The 15,704-nt window shown below is 26.1% G+C and overlaps 1 protein-coding gene across 1 annotated transcript; it reads left to right on the top strand.

Annotated features, from left to right (window-relative positions):
- Positions 1–359: 359 nt before the first annotated feature.
- LOC122505171 lies at positions 360–13,878 on the top strand. Its single transcript, XM_043616652.1, has 2 exons — positions 360–955; positions 13,322–13,878. Exons 1-2 carry the CDS (start codon positions 745–747, stop codon positions 13,651–13,653), a joined length of 543 nt encoding a protein of 180 aa, XP_043472587.1. The 5' UTR covers positions 360–744; the 3' UTR covers positions 13,654–13,878.
- The last annotated feature ends 1,826 nt before the right edge of the window (positions 13,879–15,704 follow it).

Raw genomic sequence — 15,704 nt, 5'->3', positions numbered from 1 at the left:
CATCTTTTAAAGTGTATTTTCCAAACTAATTATTATTATTTCCTTCGCGGCAGAATTGCTTCCGCAAAAGAATACTATATTGATGACGAGCACTTAATTTCGTTCCCGTCGAATTTAATCAAGTGTGAAACGAACTCAAAAGTAATGGCCTGTTGCACTCTCCCACGACGAGGAGGAAAAAAATTATTGAGTCAAGCGTATAGAGACGTAGTTCGTCCTACAATAAAAATTTCATCTCGCGTAAATTCGCCAATTCTCTCGGCCAATGAATGCTCACGAGAGGTTTGGAAGAGGAAGTTAAAGGAGAAGAGAGAAAAAATAGAATGAAACAAGAGGGATCTTTTCGTCACGCGTCAGTACCGTGTTAGATAGAGGGTCCTTCTTTCTACTCCGGATGTTCTATATAAACTATTGGCTCACTTGGAATTTCATCTCAGTTGACATTAAGTTCGCGATCGTATCGCATTTCATATTTTTCAAATGTGTGGTGATTTTTTTTAATGGTGAATGAAATATTTGGATTACGATAAAATTTGCTACGAAAACAAAAACGAAGAAACGGAAACAAAAATTTGGATTACGATAAAAGAAAACAAAAACAAACGAAACGAAACCAAAGGAAAAAAAAGGAACAAAACGTAAAAACAAAAACGAACAGAAAATAAAAGCAGAGACAAAATTAAAAGACATAGCAAGAAAAGAAAAGGAAAATTTTAAAAAAGTATTTCGTCAAATGTGTGAAAAATGATTTTTATTTGTAGTTTGTGGTTGATGATATTGTTACCGATTTTAATTCACGCGGACGACACTTCGTCATCGCATCCATCATCATCGCTTGCAAATTTTGTTAAAAATACTTACACGACAACGTCGGCTTTGGATTGGGTTAGCGACAGTATTCTCAATGTTATCAATTCATTAATACCAAATGAACAACCTTCTGATGGTGTTGAAGGTAAAAATTAGACCAAAAATTTTCATTTACCAAAAAAGGAAAGCAAAAAAATTTTTTTTTATTCCACTTTTTATCCGCAGAAACATCTTTCTCGCTATTTTCTCGGGGAAGAAGTTCTTCTTTAGCTGGAATCATTCCATTGGGGTCATTCTTAAGTATATCATTTCTGTTCTTCATCTATTGATTCTAATTTTTACAATTTCTGTGGTCCTTTCTTAATTTTCTCTTTTTTCTATTCTTCTCCTTTCTTTCTTTTTCATAATTATTTCTTTTTTTCCATTAGCAATTTTCGCATTTCTTGTAAAAATTAATTTCTTCTCTTTTGTTTTCTCTCTTTCTGCTTCTTTCTTCGTTATTTTTTAATTTTTTTCAACTTTTTTTCTTCTTTCTTTGCTTCTTCGTATTTTTTTTGTTTTCTTCATTTCTGTTCTTTTAAACTGAGAAAACATTATACTTAATTTAAATAGAAAAATAATTTTAAGTGATGTTGTTTAATTGAAATTAGTTTGTAAGCTTAATCCCAATATATAGAAAATATTTACTGCTTTGATTCAAAAATATTATTTGTTTGAATAATTATGTTTAATTCAAACATATTTTCTGCTTTCATTTCAACAAAAATTATGTTTAAAAATTTTATGTTTGATTCAAACTTAAAAGTTGATTATAAATAATTTAAAATCAACCATAAGTTATGTTTAAATTAAATATATTACTTCTTTAAATAAACCAAAAAATATGTTTCAGGTTAACTTAAATATGTTTGACTGTATAGCAAAGATAATTTATAATTGATTTAAACAAAATATGGTTGAATCAAATAAATCGTTTTCTCATTGTACTTTTTTTCTTTCATTTCCAATTTCCGTATTTTTGACCCTTTTTTCCTTACTTGGGGCGAAATTTCTGAAGTGGACCACCTTAAAAAAAAAGTTGTGGGATTGATTTGGTATTTCGGTAATTTGTTCTCCTATATAAGAGTAACAAATTCCCAAAATATTAAAATATTTGAAAAAAAAATTGTAGAAAGTAGGGGGGGGGGGTAAAACTTTCACATTTTAGAGAACATTGACATTTTGAAATCCCTATAAGTTGGATAAAACTTTATGGATTTTAATTTGTGAATAACGGATTTTAGAGCATTTTTAATGTACTTTCTGATGCTTTCAATAAAATTTTCAAAAAAAAATTTTTAACTTCATTTTTTTCAAAAATAATTTTTATTTTTGATTTTTGACTGCTTTGGGTATATATATATTATTTTTTTAAATAATTTCATCGGAAAGCTGAGGTTTTTCCCAATGAGCCATGTAATTTTCAGAGTGAGACAGAAAATAGTTTAAAAGAAATTTAATAACAATGTAGACGTTGCGCGCGCGCGGCACGCGCTTTTGGTGTACCCTCAGACCTGCGGGTTCTGACTGCACCTAAGTAATTCAGTAATAGCTCTCTGCATTCTTCAGGGTTGAGATTCAATAATAAATTTCTAATAGAAATAAATAAATATAAAGAAATATTTATGGTGAATTTAAGTAATATTCCATACTAAAAATTTTCATGTGAGTACAAAAAAATAATAAATATAATTTTGAAAGTTTTATGCTTTTGGTTTTTTTTTCTAAAACGAATAAGAAAAATTTCTACAAAAATTGTGATTATAAATAGAAATTATGCAAATATTTTTCTTCAACAATTTTTAACAAAACTTTTTTTTATTCAAAAGAAATGAAATAAATTTGTATTAACTCATCTATATGTTAATTATAATTTTTGTTACAAAATTTTAATTTGTTTTTAGTAAAATAATAATTATAAATAAATTCAATAAATATTTTTTTCAAGTGATTAAAAAATTTTTATTAATTTATTATAAAATAATTATAATATAATCTATAAAAGCTTAACGACCAACAAAAATATTCACAAACTACAACTTCAGATGTAGACAGAAAAAGAGAATACCACGATTATTATAATTAATAATTATGTAAATAAAAAAAATGTTAAGTTAAATTTCTAATTATTATTTTACTAAAAACAAAATATTATTAATTTTTTCCTTTTTAAGAAACAAATTAAAATTTTGTAACAAAAATTGTAATTAACATATAGATGAGTTAATACAAATTTATTTCATTTCTTTTGAAAAAAAAAGTTTTGTTAAAAATTGTTGAAGAAAAATATTTGCATAATTCCTATTTTATAATCACAATTTTTGCAGAAAATTTTCTTATTCTTTTTGGAAGAAAAAACCAAAAGCATAAAACTTTCAAAATTATTTATTATTTTTTTGTACTCACATGAAAATTTTTAGTATGGAATATTACTTAAATTCACCATAAATATTTCTTTATATTTATTTATTTCTATTAGAAATTTATTATTGAATCTTTCCTCGTGACAATTAAATAAAAAAGTATTTTTCGGCTAGTAATAGTGTAATAATTTTTAATTTTAATCAATTTTCAAAACAGGTTATTCTAAATTTTTTCAGTAACAGTAATGCGGGCATTATTGTATAATGACAGTCTCAACCCTGAAGAATGCAGAGAGCTATTACTGAATTACTTAGGTGCAGTCAGAACCCGCAAGTCTGACGGGTGCACCAAAAGCGCGTGCCGCGCGCGCGCAACGTCTACATTGTTATTAAATTTCTTTTAAACTGTTTTCTGTCCCACTCTGAAAATTACATGGCTCATTGGAAAAAACCTCAGCTTTCCGTTGAAATTATTAAAAAAAAATACTCAAAGCAGTCAAAAATCAAAAATAAAAATTATTTTTGAAAAAAAAGAAGTTAAAAATTTTTTTTTGAAAATTTTATTAAAAGCATCTGAAAGTACATGAAAAATGCTTTAAAATCCGTTATTCACAAATTAAAATCCATAAAGTTTTATCCAACTTATAGGGATTTCAAAATGTCAATGTTCTCTAAAATGTGAAAGTTTTACCCCCCCTACTTTCTACAATTTTTTTTTAAATATTTTAATATTTTGGGAATTTGTTACTCTTATATAGGAGAACAAATCACCGAAATACTAAATCAATCCTACAACTTTTTTTTAAGGTGGTTCACTTCAGAAATTTCGCCCCACTTATATTTTTTAGTGTATATTTTATTTTCTTTATTTTCTTCGTTCAACGTCCTTTCATTTATTTATCTCTCCATTCTTTCCTCTCTTTTTTTATTTTTTTATTATTATTTTTTTTCTCTTTTTTATTTATATCTATTTTTTATTTTCTCTTTTTCTCCTTATTTAATATTTTTTATTTTCCAACTTTTCCCTTCTCTTTTTTCATTTTCTTTACATATTTTATTTTATATAAATTTTATTATGTTTATTCTTTACTTTTGTCGTTTTTTTATTTTTCTCTTCTTTTTTCTTTTTTCTATTTTATTTTTTATCGTTTTTATATTTATTAATTCTTCAGTTTAAAAATTGTTTTCTTCTATTCTTTCATTTTCTTTACTTGTTACATTTTATTTATGTATTTATTAATATCACTACTCTTAATCCCAATGTATTTATTTTTACATATTTTTTTTATTTTCTTTATTCTTTATATTCATAGTTTTTCCTTTTAGGTAAATAGAATTTTTTTTCTTATTTTCTATATTCTTAGTCACATTTTCTTGCTTTACTTCTTTTACTCTCTTCTTTCTTTATCTTCTTCCACTGTCTTTAATATGTAACTTTTCTTTGCAATTTAATTGTTCCTTTTCTTCTTACTTTTCTTCCCTATTTTTTCTTCCATGTATTTATTTAATTTTTTCTTTTTTCTGCTTTTTTCTATTTAATGTTTTTTTCTTTATTTATTTATTTGTTATTTCCTTAATTTTCCTTCCTTTATATGTTCTGAATCTTTACATTCACTTTCTTTAATCAATAATTTTCTTCTTCTTTATTATTACTTTTTTCTTCTCCCTTTTAGGGTTCCGTACACCGTAGGTGTACCGACGGAACCCTATTGGTGAATCTCTTGCATCTGTAGCCAATTTCGTGTCCCCCCACCTAGCGCCTAAACTATTTGACCTAGAGAGCTAAAATTTGGTACAGATATGTATTTTCACACGTAGATTACAGGAAAAATATAGCGAATGTGATTGGAGGTGATGGTCATAGCGTTGTCAAGGAATTTTTACGATTTTTGGCCAAAAATGCTGGTGTATTTTAACGCGAATATTACAGAAAAAATATAGAGAACTTGCTATGTAATAATGACCATAGCGTTGTTAAAGAAAAACTTAAAAATTTTTGAAACAACGTTTTTTTACATAACTTTTACATTATTTGACCTAATTAGCTAAAAATTGGTACAATAGTGTATTTTTACAGGCTGATCACAAAAAATGTATTTAAAGAAATTTAAAAAAAAATTTTTTTAACACTCCGTCACACACCTTAGAAATAATTACACCATTACACACATGTAGAGGGAATTCCTCAACACATTGTAAGATAAGCGGCATTACAAAATAAAAACGAAGGAACCAACAAAAATGTAGGTTTAACGCAAACTTACAAACATGTAGTAAATTATTTCAAATTATAAAATTAATTTTCTGTCTCACAAATAAAAAATAATTTCACGAAAGCATATCTTCGAAGTAATTCCACTTTGCACGTAAAAATAAGGTGACATTAACAAATAGCTAAAAAAATCATTAAATAATTAATTTTAATTATGCATTTATAATCTAGTTTTCTCAATAACCAACAGTGGAACAAAAAATGTTTTGACAACTTGATTTTTTTTACTGAAAATTTTCTCACTTTTCGAGTTTTTCAGCTTTGAAGCCTCATAATTAAAGATTATAGTGTTTAAAGTAAATATTATTATAGAAATGTGTTGAGGAGGGAACCGTCGAAAGGTATAGAAACTGATTATATTTTACAATGAGGAAAACAGAAGTTATTTAAAAAATACCCTCATTTCGTTTTCAAATTTAACGTTTTCCACGTGAAAAGATATTGTTCCCGAATATATGCAGATATTACCGCTAATTTCCTCAGTTTTTAATTTCTTTGATTATTTTCTCGATTTTTACAATTTTCCATTTTTGCGTCTTTTCTATATAAATATTATTATTTTCTATTAACTTTTTTATTTTTTTCATATCTTCTTATTTGATCTATTTAACTGTACAATTATTTTATCGTAAATAGTTTTAATAATTTTCCATACTTTCGTCCGATTAACAAAATTATAAATTAGCAATAATTAAATTAAATTATTAGTACAATAAATAAATAATAAAATATTAAAAAAATTAAAAGTATAAACATCAAATACACCGAATTTTTGCGGTTTATTAATTTTGCTTCTTACGCAGTTAAATATAAAATCGAAATTGAAATAAATAAATTTCTAATTTTCCTGACCGTCGCAATGTGAATATATGCTTTTGAATATGACGCTTATAAATTATTTCAGCTAGTGCGTTTTTAATTCGATTCGGTGGTTTCAGAGAGCGGAACAAAATATTAAATCAGGCAAAATTCTGCGTGCATGAATATTCTTTTTTCTTTCATTGTGACATACATTTCTTAAAATTATATGTGATACTACTGACAGTTACTTTTCATTAAAGCAAAGAACTACTTATTTGATAATTAAACAAGTCGTTGAATTCTATTTTCATATATGTATATTTCATTCAAAACCATAATTCTTTTCTAATGGATTTTTAATGTCTTGATATCATTAATTTATTTAAGGTTGATTTTTTGGTACCACTAGATAATTTGTTAAAGGATAGAAATTTATTATTATTTATAATTTAATTTATTATTAATAGAATTGTAATTTATCATTTATTACTAATAGAAGTTTATATACTGCAAAAAACTATAATCACTGTTGGTATTAAAGGAGAATCTAGTAAACATGAAATATTATATCTTTTTTTAAAACTCAATAAAAAACGAAACTCTAATAAATAAAAACTTTTTTATATTATCTCTCGAAATCTCTAAATATAGTCTAAAAAATCAGTAACTATTCGCTGTTTCATTAGTATATACCCAATGGGAAATGCCAGTGTAGTGCCGATGTTCACCACTGGCTTAGTACTCAGACGATTGTTCGGCGTAGTCTAGCCGAGCCTCGACAATTAGTGCTGGCGCAGTACAGAATTTTTGTTTCGCCAAAGCTTGGACAAGCCACGGCGGCAAGTGCTGGCTGAGTATAGAAAAATTGTTCACGACGCTCTTTGCCAACATTGCTTTTTTGACATAAACTTGAAAAAAATTAAAAAAAAGTTTATGAATGTTTATAAATATAATTTTATTGAAAAAATTAATATTTTACTTTTCAGTTGTTCATTTTTTATTTTTATTAAATTTAATAATAATAACTTAACATAATTGTCTAATTTTGCAAATAATAAATTATTTAAACAAATTAAAATTGTAAACAAAATTTAAACTTTAATCTCAATAATAATTTGGTTCCTATTAAAATACTATTACACTTCTTACTATGAATAAAAAATTATTAAAAAATTACCACGTAATTTAAGAATTACGTAAAATATTTAATGAAATAAGTAAAGTAATTTAATTTAATTATTAAAAATTTACTTTAATTAATTTTATTTTAATTTATTATTTCTAACGTATCCCTATTTTTTTCTCATCTTTGACTCAATAATTGTATGTCTGAATGATACTGAGATATTAATACTTTACTGTACACATGTGTCGTTAGCATAGTGGTTAGAGCGTTAGTTTGTTAGTCCGTAGGTCGTAGGTTCGATTCCCCTCGTCAGCAATTTTGTTTATTTTCATAAGTTTGCGATATTTCTAGATTCCAATCGTTAGGTACTAACCCAATGGGAAATTTACAACTGGCGTAGTACTGCGCCAGCACTGGCGGCAAGGCTGAGAGCCAGCACTGACATGGCACTGGGATGATAACGCCGTCTGGCGCTGCCGAAGTACTGTCTGTCAGTGCTGCCAGACAGCGCTGGCGCAGCACTGGACCAGTGCTGGCTGAGAATATTGCCGCAATAAATGCCGTATTGTTATTAATTAGTCGTAAATTAATAATTATGAATAATTTAACAACAAAATGGTAAATAATATTTATAAATAGTTATTATTCATAAAATATTTCTCTTCTTAAAGAAATTGTATTAAAGATGGAGACTAACAATGAATATAGTAAATGAAGTAGAAAAAAATTGTTTATAACATTTAAAAATTAAATAATAAACAATTACAGTAAGTGTGCATTAGATTTTCATATTTTAGTACCTACACCGAAAAAAATACCTAGGACCCGTATACCAGGAATTGACTAGGTTTCCTAGTTACGAGAGGAGCCAACTATAGAATCCTGGTCAAAGTAATAAGATTCAAGCATAGTTAAAGTGACCAGGAAAATTAGTCGATGTAATCAGGAAAAAATAGTCAAATTGATTAGGAGAATAATATTAGATTTATACTGTGTATCATAATTATTTGAAATTGCTAATCAAATTCTTATTATCAAATAAAAGAGAAAAACTAATTAAAAGAAAAAAATTAATTATTGTATTTGAACATATTTATATTTGACTTTGCATTTATATACCTTCGAATTAATTTAAACTTATGAAATAAATATTTGACGCAGGGGGGACGCGAACACCTGAACCTAACGAATACGCACTTTGAAATCCGGAACGATAACCACTACACTAAGCACGACTTGGTATTTTAATTTTTTAATAGACACTAGATTTTCGAGTCAAAATACAATTCTTAATCAGATGATGTTTTATACATTTCGAGTACACAATTTTATACACTTGTCAAAAACTATTTATTTTTAATTATTTATGACATTCAAATGAAAATAAATTTAAATACACAAATTATTGCGAAGGTAAATTTTCAAAAACACTGCGCGATTAAAATAGTAAAAATGTTGTCACCATGTGCGTAAAAATTTTGACGATTTATATTGAAACCTTACCAAAAAAGTCTGAAAGAATTGACTAATACACACTAAAAAAAAAGTTTTACTTTAAGCCCGTTTTCGAGGCTGAATTTACGGTGTAAACGGAGTCAGCCCCATTAAACAAGGACAGACTTATGTGAAATACATGGGCTGAATTTAAGGTGTAAACGGAGTCAGACTTTTTTTTTCCTGTGTATAATTAAATAGTTTACTTTCTAAAACATGGACTATCTATATTTCCAGAGGTTCCGAGAAACCAGCAATTTTGATGTATGTAAGAACTCCATTTTATGTACAAAAAATAGACGCGAGTAATGATAAAAAATCGTTTTACGAAATCACGATAAATGACGCGAAAGATATAGAGGTAAACACAGTCAGAACAGAAGCAGACGCGTGCGCATTATGGAAATAGGCAAAATTACTAAAATCCTAGTCAATTTGACTAAGATTTGCAGGGTTGCTTTTGCCAGGCTTGAATTTGTTGAATCAACCTAGCGATCCTAACCATAATGATTAGGAATCCTTATTACTTTTACTAGATTAAGATTAAGTATAGAGTCATACTTAATAATACTATCGAGATTTTTTCAGTGTAACGATTGGAATCTAGAAATATCGCAAACCTATGAAAATAAACAAAATTGCTGACGAGGGGAATGGAACCTACGACCTACGGACTAACAAACTAACGCTCTAACCACTATGCTAACGACACATGTGTACAGTAAAGTATTAATATCTCAGTATCATTCAGACATACAATTATTGAGTCAAAGATGAGAAAAAAATAGGGATACGTTAGAAATAATAAATTGAAATAAAATAAATTAAACTAAATTTTTAATAATTAAATTAAATTACTTTACTTATTGCATTTAACATTTTACGTAATTCTTAAATTACGTGGTAATTTTTAAATAATTTTTTATTCATAGTAAGATTCATAGTATTTTGATAGGAACCAAATTATTATTGAGATTAAAGTTTAAATTTTGTTTATAATTTTAATTTGTTTAAATAATTTATTATTTACAAAATCAGACAATTGTGTTAAATTGTTATTATTAAATTTAATAAGAATAAAAAATGAACAACTGAAAAGTAAAATATTAATTTTTTTCAATAAATTTATATTTATAAACATTTATAAACTTTTTTTATAATTTTTTTCAAGTTTATGTCAAAAAAGCAATGTTGGCAAAGAGCGTTGTGAACAATTTTTCTATACTCAGCCAGCACTTGCCGCCGTGGCTTGTCCAAGCTTTGGCGAAACAAAAATTCTGTACTGCGCCAGCACTAATTGTCGAGGCTCGGCTAGACTACGCCGAACAATCGTCTGAGTACTAAGCCAGTGGTGAACATCGGCACTACACTGGCATTTCCCATTGGGAAAATATGAAATTCTAATGCACACTTACTGTAATTGTTTATTATTTAATTTTTAAATGTTATAAACAATTTTTTTCTACTTCATTTACTATATTCATTGTTAGTCTCCATCTTTAATACAATTTCTTTAAGAAGAGAAATATTTTATGAATAATAACTATTTATAAATATTATTTACCATTTTGTTGTTAAATTATTTATAATTATTAATTTACGACTAATTAACAACAATACGGCATTTATTGCGGCAATATCCTCAGCCAGCACTGGCAAGCAGTACTTCGCCAGCGTTAGACAGCGTTATCATCCCAGAGTTATGCCAGTGCTGTCTCACAGAAAAAAACTGAACTCATTTTTGTTGCAACTCATTATGAGTTCGGTATCAAAATGAGTAAACGACTAACTTCAAGTTACTCAAAATAAGTCTTACCCGGATCAAATATAAGGTTATGTTAGTTTTTATAGAAATTGAAAATTTTAAGAATATTATGTTAATAATAATTTGTTAATTATTTTATTATTATAAAAATTAAAAAGATTATGTTATTTTTATAATATTTATAATAAAGATGTTTAATTCAAAATTTTTTAGTATATAGGAGATATTAATATGAAATTATAATTTTAAGAATCTTTTAAATATATTTTAAAATATATTTACCTCTAGAGTTTCACTATCTGAAATTTTATATAGGGTAACTGTACCAATTGTCGAGGGTTTTAGGCAACATGTGACTTTGACATTTTTTTTCTCGGAAGTAAATGCACTTTAAAATTTGATTTTTGTATATTTGGACAAAGGACCTAATAATGTTTAATATTCATATTTATTTTTTTAATATAAACTAAATTGTTAAGCAAAAAATATATTTAAAAGTCAATCGAGCAAAAGCACCATTTGTCGATGGTCTTGTGCTAATTTCTCGAGGGTCTGTTCCAATTGTCGAGGGTATGACATTTTTAAACATATAACCCAATAGAACCTAACAATTAACCTGTACAGATATTAGAAAATCGAGTAGATATTTATTTTTTCGATAAAAATATTATAGAACATTACCAGAAAACAAATATATTTATTTAACTATAATTGAATAATTTATAATATCGATATAAAACATTTTTATAGTAGATGATACAGGACAGAAAATTATTTAACTGTTTTTTAAACTTTTATAAATATAAGTTAATTAAATTTAATCAATTTTGTTAATCAGACATTAATTGAAAAAATAAATTAATTTAAGTCACATTAAATTTGTAAACGAATAAAATAAACTTTTATTACGAACTGTAAATATAATGGTTAATTATAATTAAACTATAGTACAAAATTTTTTAGTTTTAAATAATGCATTTTTTTATTAATTTTTTTTCGGTCTTCCTCGTTTTTTTGGTTGATTATTTTCTGTTGGTTGTAAATTTTTTGAGCATTTTTTTTCTTTTTCTCTGTACCTATAAATGTTTGGCATTTATGTTTGACGTTTAGTAAATAAACACTTAACCATCGATAAATGGTGCATCAGCGAAAAAAGTGACTACACCAATTTTCGAGTCATTTCCTCGAAAAATGGAACTGTCAAAAAAAGGAACCAAATACCGATGATTTGCTTTTAAAAAATATTAAATATTTTTTTTAACAAAAAAACATGCATACAAAATTAATTTAGTTCGTGTACAAAATTATAATAATAATTTTGTACACAAAAAGTCATTATAAATACGTTTAATTTGCATTTATAAAAATCTGTTTTAATCAACCTGAAGTATTAAGAAAATGGAGATTCGTGTAAATTTCACAGCAGTGAATTATAATATTAATTAAATAATTATTTTAGTAGAATCGCTACGAAATTTGTATATATAAATATACAGTTGAAAATACAAAGATTATTTAGAAATTTTTTTTGTTCTTAAATATTATATATTATACTATTTATCTAAAAAAGAAAATTATTATCCTCGACAATTGGAGCACCCTCGGCAATTGGTGCAGTTACCCTAATAAACTCTTATTATATTGTTGATATTACAGAATTTTAAATAGTTTTAATTTTAAATTTGGCGCCATTATCTTTGGTTTTCAGGTAGTATTAATATTTTTGTATTTTATTTTGCATGGTTGGTATTGATACTTCTAAATTCACAAGTTCTAACCTAAAAAAATTGTTTTCAATTCTCCATAAATACGATGAATCGGTTTAAGAAACAAAGTTTTTTCCAGTGCAATCTGTTTGTTTATTGAAAACAATGAATTTAATTAATATTTCTATGACAAAGTGATTGTTATTTCACTGTAATTGTCATTTTATCTTGAACTCAAAATGAGTCGAATCCGACTCATATTGATACTTTTTGCCTGAAACTCAAAATGAGTTGATTGGGATCATTTTTGTTGCAACTCATAATGAGTAACTTTTCCGACTCATTTTGAGTTCAGTTTTTTTCTGTGCTGGCAGCGTAGCTGCCCGTACTGCCAGTGCTGGCGCAGTACTCCGCCAGTTGTAAATTTCCCATTGGGTATACGCTTATTGAATCAGATGCATACTTTTAGCTACCCAATGAACGACTTTCCGCTGATTCAAGTTTAGAGAAAAATTTCTTGTAAAATATATATCATTATGAAAAAATACAAAACAAAAATATAAATTAAAAAATAAAAATAAATGTAAAAATTTTTGTAAATAAAATAAAAAAATTCAGAGAATTTATAAATTACGACAATTTTATTGTCAATTAATAAAAAAATAATTTGATATTGTACATATGTATCTGCTTTAATTATATATTATTAAAATTTTACAATATTAAAATAATCACGAGAAAGAAAAGCAAATAAAATTTTTTTTTAAATTGTAAAAATAGAAACAGTAAAAAAAATCATAAATTTCGATAATTTTATTGTTAATTACAAAAAGACATTTTGTACTATTTACCATTATTAAAATAATCGTATTAATTGTAATATTCTAAATAAGTAAATATTAACAGTAAAAAGAAATAGAAATTATAAAATAATTTTTTTTGCAGGTCGAAGGAAGAAAAAATTTAAATTAAACAAATTTGTTTTGCCATTATTGATTGGATTTCTTCTGATTAAGTCCATTCTACTACCGATTGCACTTAAATTCTTGGCAGTATTAAGTGGAAAAGCTGTTGTCTTGAGTTTGATGAGCCTAATTCTAGCGGCAATTGTTGGTTTGAGAGCAGTCGCTCAAAATCGACTGGATCAACGAAGTGATAATGATGTTGTGCAACTACCTCTAACTAAATATAGACGAAAAGATTTCGCCGATTTTCGAGATCATTATGAAGATGAGGAGCCCTACAGGTATTACAGAGAGCGACGTCGACGAAAGTGATTAGCTTTTCCATATTATTTATTACAAATGAATAAATGTAATTTTAAAAGTGAAATTAATTTTGACCTTTGCATATTGTTTTCGATTTAATAAACTGATAAAATTGTATACGAAAATTATTAGAGAAAAGAGTTAAATTTTTATTAAATTATGTAGCAGATGACATTGGAGGTCAGGAAAATAATTTTTGAAATATTTGTAAATTTTTTTTTTGTAAATGTGGAAAAAGAAGGTTTTATTTATATGTTTAAGACTTGTGAAACGAATTGTAAATTTTCTACTAGTAGTAAAAGTAAGTAAGAGTGAGATATTATAATTTGTAAATTTTTGTAATTTCTGTTTCGGTAATAAAGGACAGTTACAGATAGACAATGTTGATTTTAATATGCAAATTTTTTTTTTGTTATAGTAGTAAAAGTCTGTTTCAGTCCGACAGTGCGTTCAACATTTTATAGAATCAGTCTGGAAAGAATCTGAAAGTTTTTGACGAATTTTTTGACCTTTAGTAGTAAAAGACAGTTACAGACAGGCATCATTTTATTTGCAGTAGTAAGGGACAGAAACAGTCAGACAATGGAATTCCAAAGCATTTTTATAAGTAGTATAAATCTGTTATAGTTAGACATATTATAATGAAAAGAAAATTAGTGGTAAACGCCGTTTAAAGCCAGACAAATTATTTTTATATTATATTCTTGTAATTTTAGTTTCAGTAGTAAAGGACAAAAATAGTCAGACAGTAGTAAATGAAAATAGCGATTGACAAGAAAGAACAAAAATGCTAGACTTTTTAATTTAGTACAAAAATATATTGTAATATTAAGACATAAAACTTTATTAATTTGTTAGCAGAAATAAAAAATATTATTTAAACACTGTCAATTACACAGACATACAAAAAATTAAAGTGGTCTGCTTATTGAACCAGACCTTCATGTCTTATAGTATTAATGAAGTCAGAATTGCTCCATCACCCTCTGTTTTTTTTAAATCGAAAAAACTACCCTTAAATGTACAAATTCAAAGTTTAAAGTAGTAAAAAATGTAATAACAGATTGGTTTTTAAAACCGAACAATAAATTAATGTAGGTACTTCTCTTACAACTCAAAAACACTCCCATTTTTTGTTTAAATTAGAGAAAACTACCCTTAAGAGGATAAACTCAGACTTGACAGGAAAAAAATAATAAGAGATTAATTTTTTAAACGGAAGCATACGTTTCTGTACTTTTATTTTAACTGCTCAAAAAGGATCAGAATTGCTTGAACACCCTCCAATTTTTTTATATAAAAAAGTACCCTTAAAAGGATGAACCCAGAGTTTATTAGAAACAAGTTGTAAATCCAGATGTTCATTACATGATATGTGATGTAAATGTAAATAAACAAAAAATTTTTTAGTAAAAAAATTAATTTTTCAACTTTAATTGTAATTAATTCTATAATTTTCAATATAATATATACTTTATATACATCAATCGATTCGTCTTGATACAAAGAATAGGATTTTTGATTTATTTTTCAATAAATAATAACATTTTATTGTACAGCAACATGATTTTTAAGAAAAAATTAATTTTTATTAAAAGTGGAAATTTTTTGTCTATAATTGGTCCTAATTATATAAATTTAAATACAATAGGGTCAGTTGGGGTAAATAGAAACTAGGGATAAATCGAAACAGTAGTTATTTGAGTTAAATAAAAAATTTTAAAAGTATATACAAAAATATTTCCTATTGCATAAAAAATTGGAAATCAAAGAAGACACCCTTTCACTTTTCGACTCGCATTTGGAAAAAAATTAACTAAAAATTCATATTAAAATTTATAACTATCTCTTCTTAATACTACAACAAAAATCAACTTTGATTTTTTCATTTTGCAAACTTTAATTAAAAATAGGAGACTGTTTCAATTTACCCCTAAAAACTGGAAATTCGGGGTAAATAGAAACAGAATAATTTTAACAATATTTCTTATAATAGAAAGAGAGAAAATTGTTTCTATTAAACTACAACACTATTTTCAGCATTATATATGAGAATGAGA

This window comes from Leptopilina heterotoma, unplaced genomic scaffold, assembly GCF_015476425.1.
Source record: "Leptopilina heterotoma isolate Lh14 unplaced genomic scaffold, ASM1547642v1 Lhet_347, whole genome shotgun sequence".
Classification (NCBI taxonomy): domain Eukaryota; kingdom Metazoa; phylum Arthropoda; class Insecta; order Hymenoptera; family Figitidae; genus Leptopilina; species Leptopilina heterotoma.
Note: the sequence above shows the minus strand (reverse complement) of the source record. Positions and strands in the feature narration are given on the sequence as shown.

Coding starts and splice junctions, on each gene's coding strand:
- LOC122505171 (XM_043616652.1), top strand. CDS start 745: ATGATTTTTATTTGTAGTTTGTGGTTGATGATATTGTTACCGATTTTA. Junction 956..13,321: donor ACCTTCTGATGGTGTTGAAG/GTAAAAATTAGA, acceptor TTTTTTTTGCAG/GTCGAAGGAAGAAAAAATTT.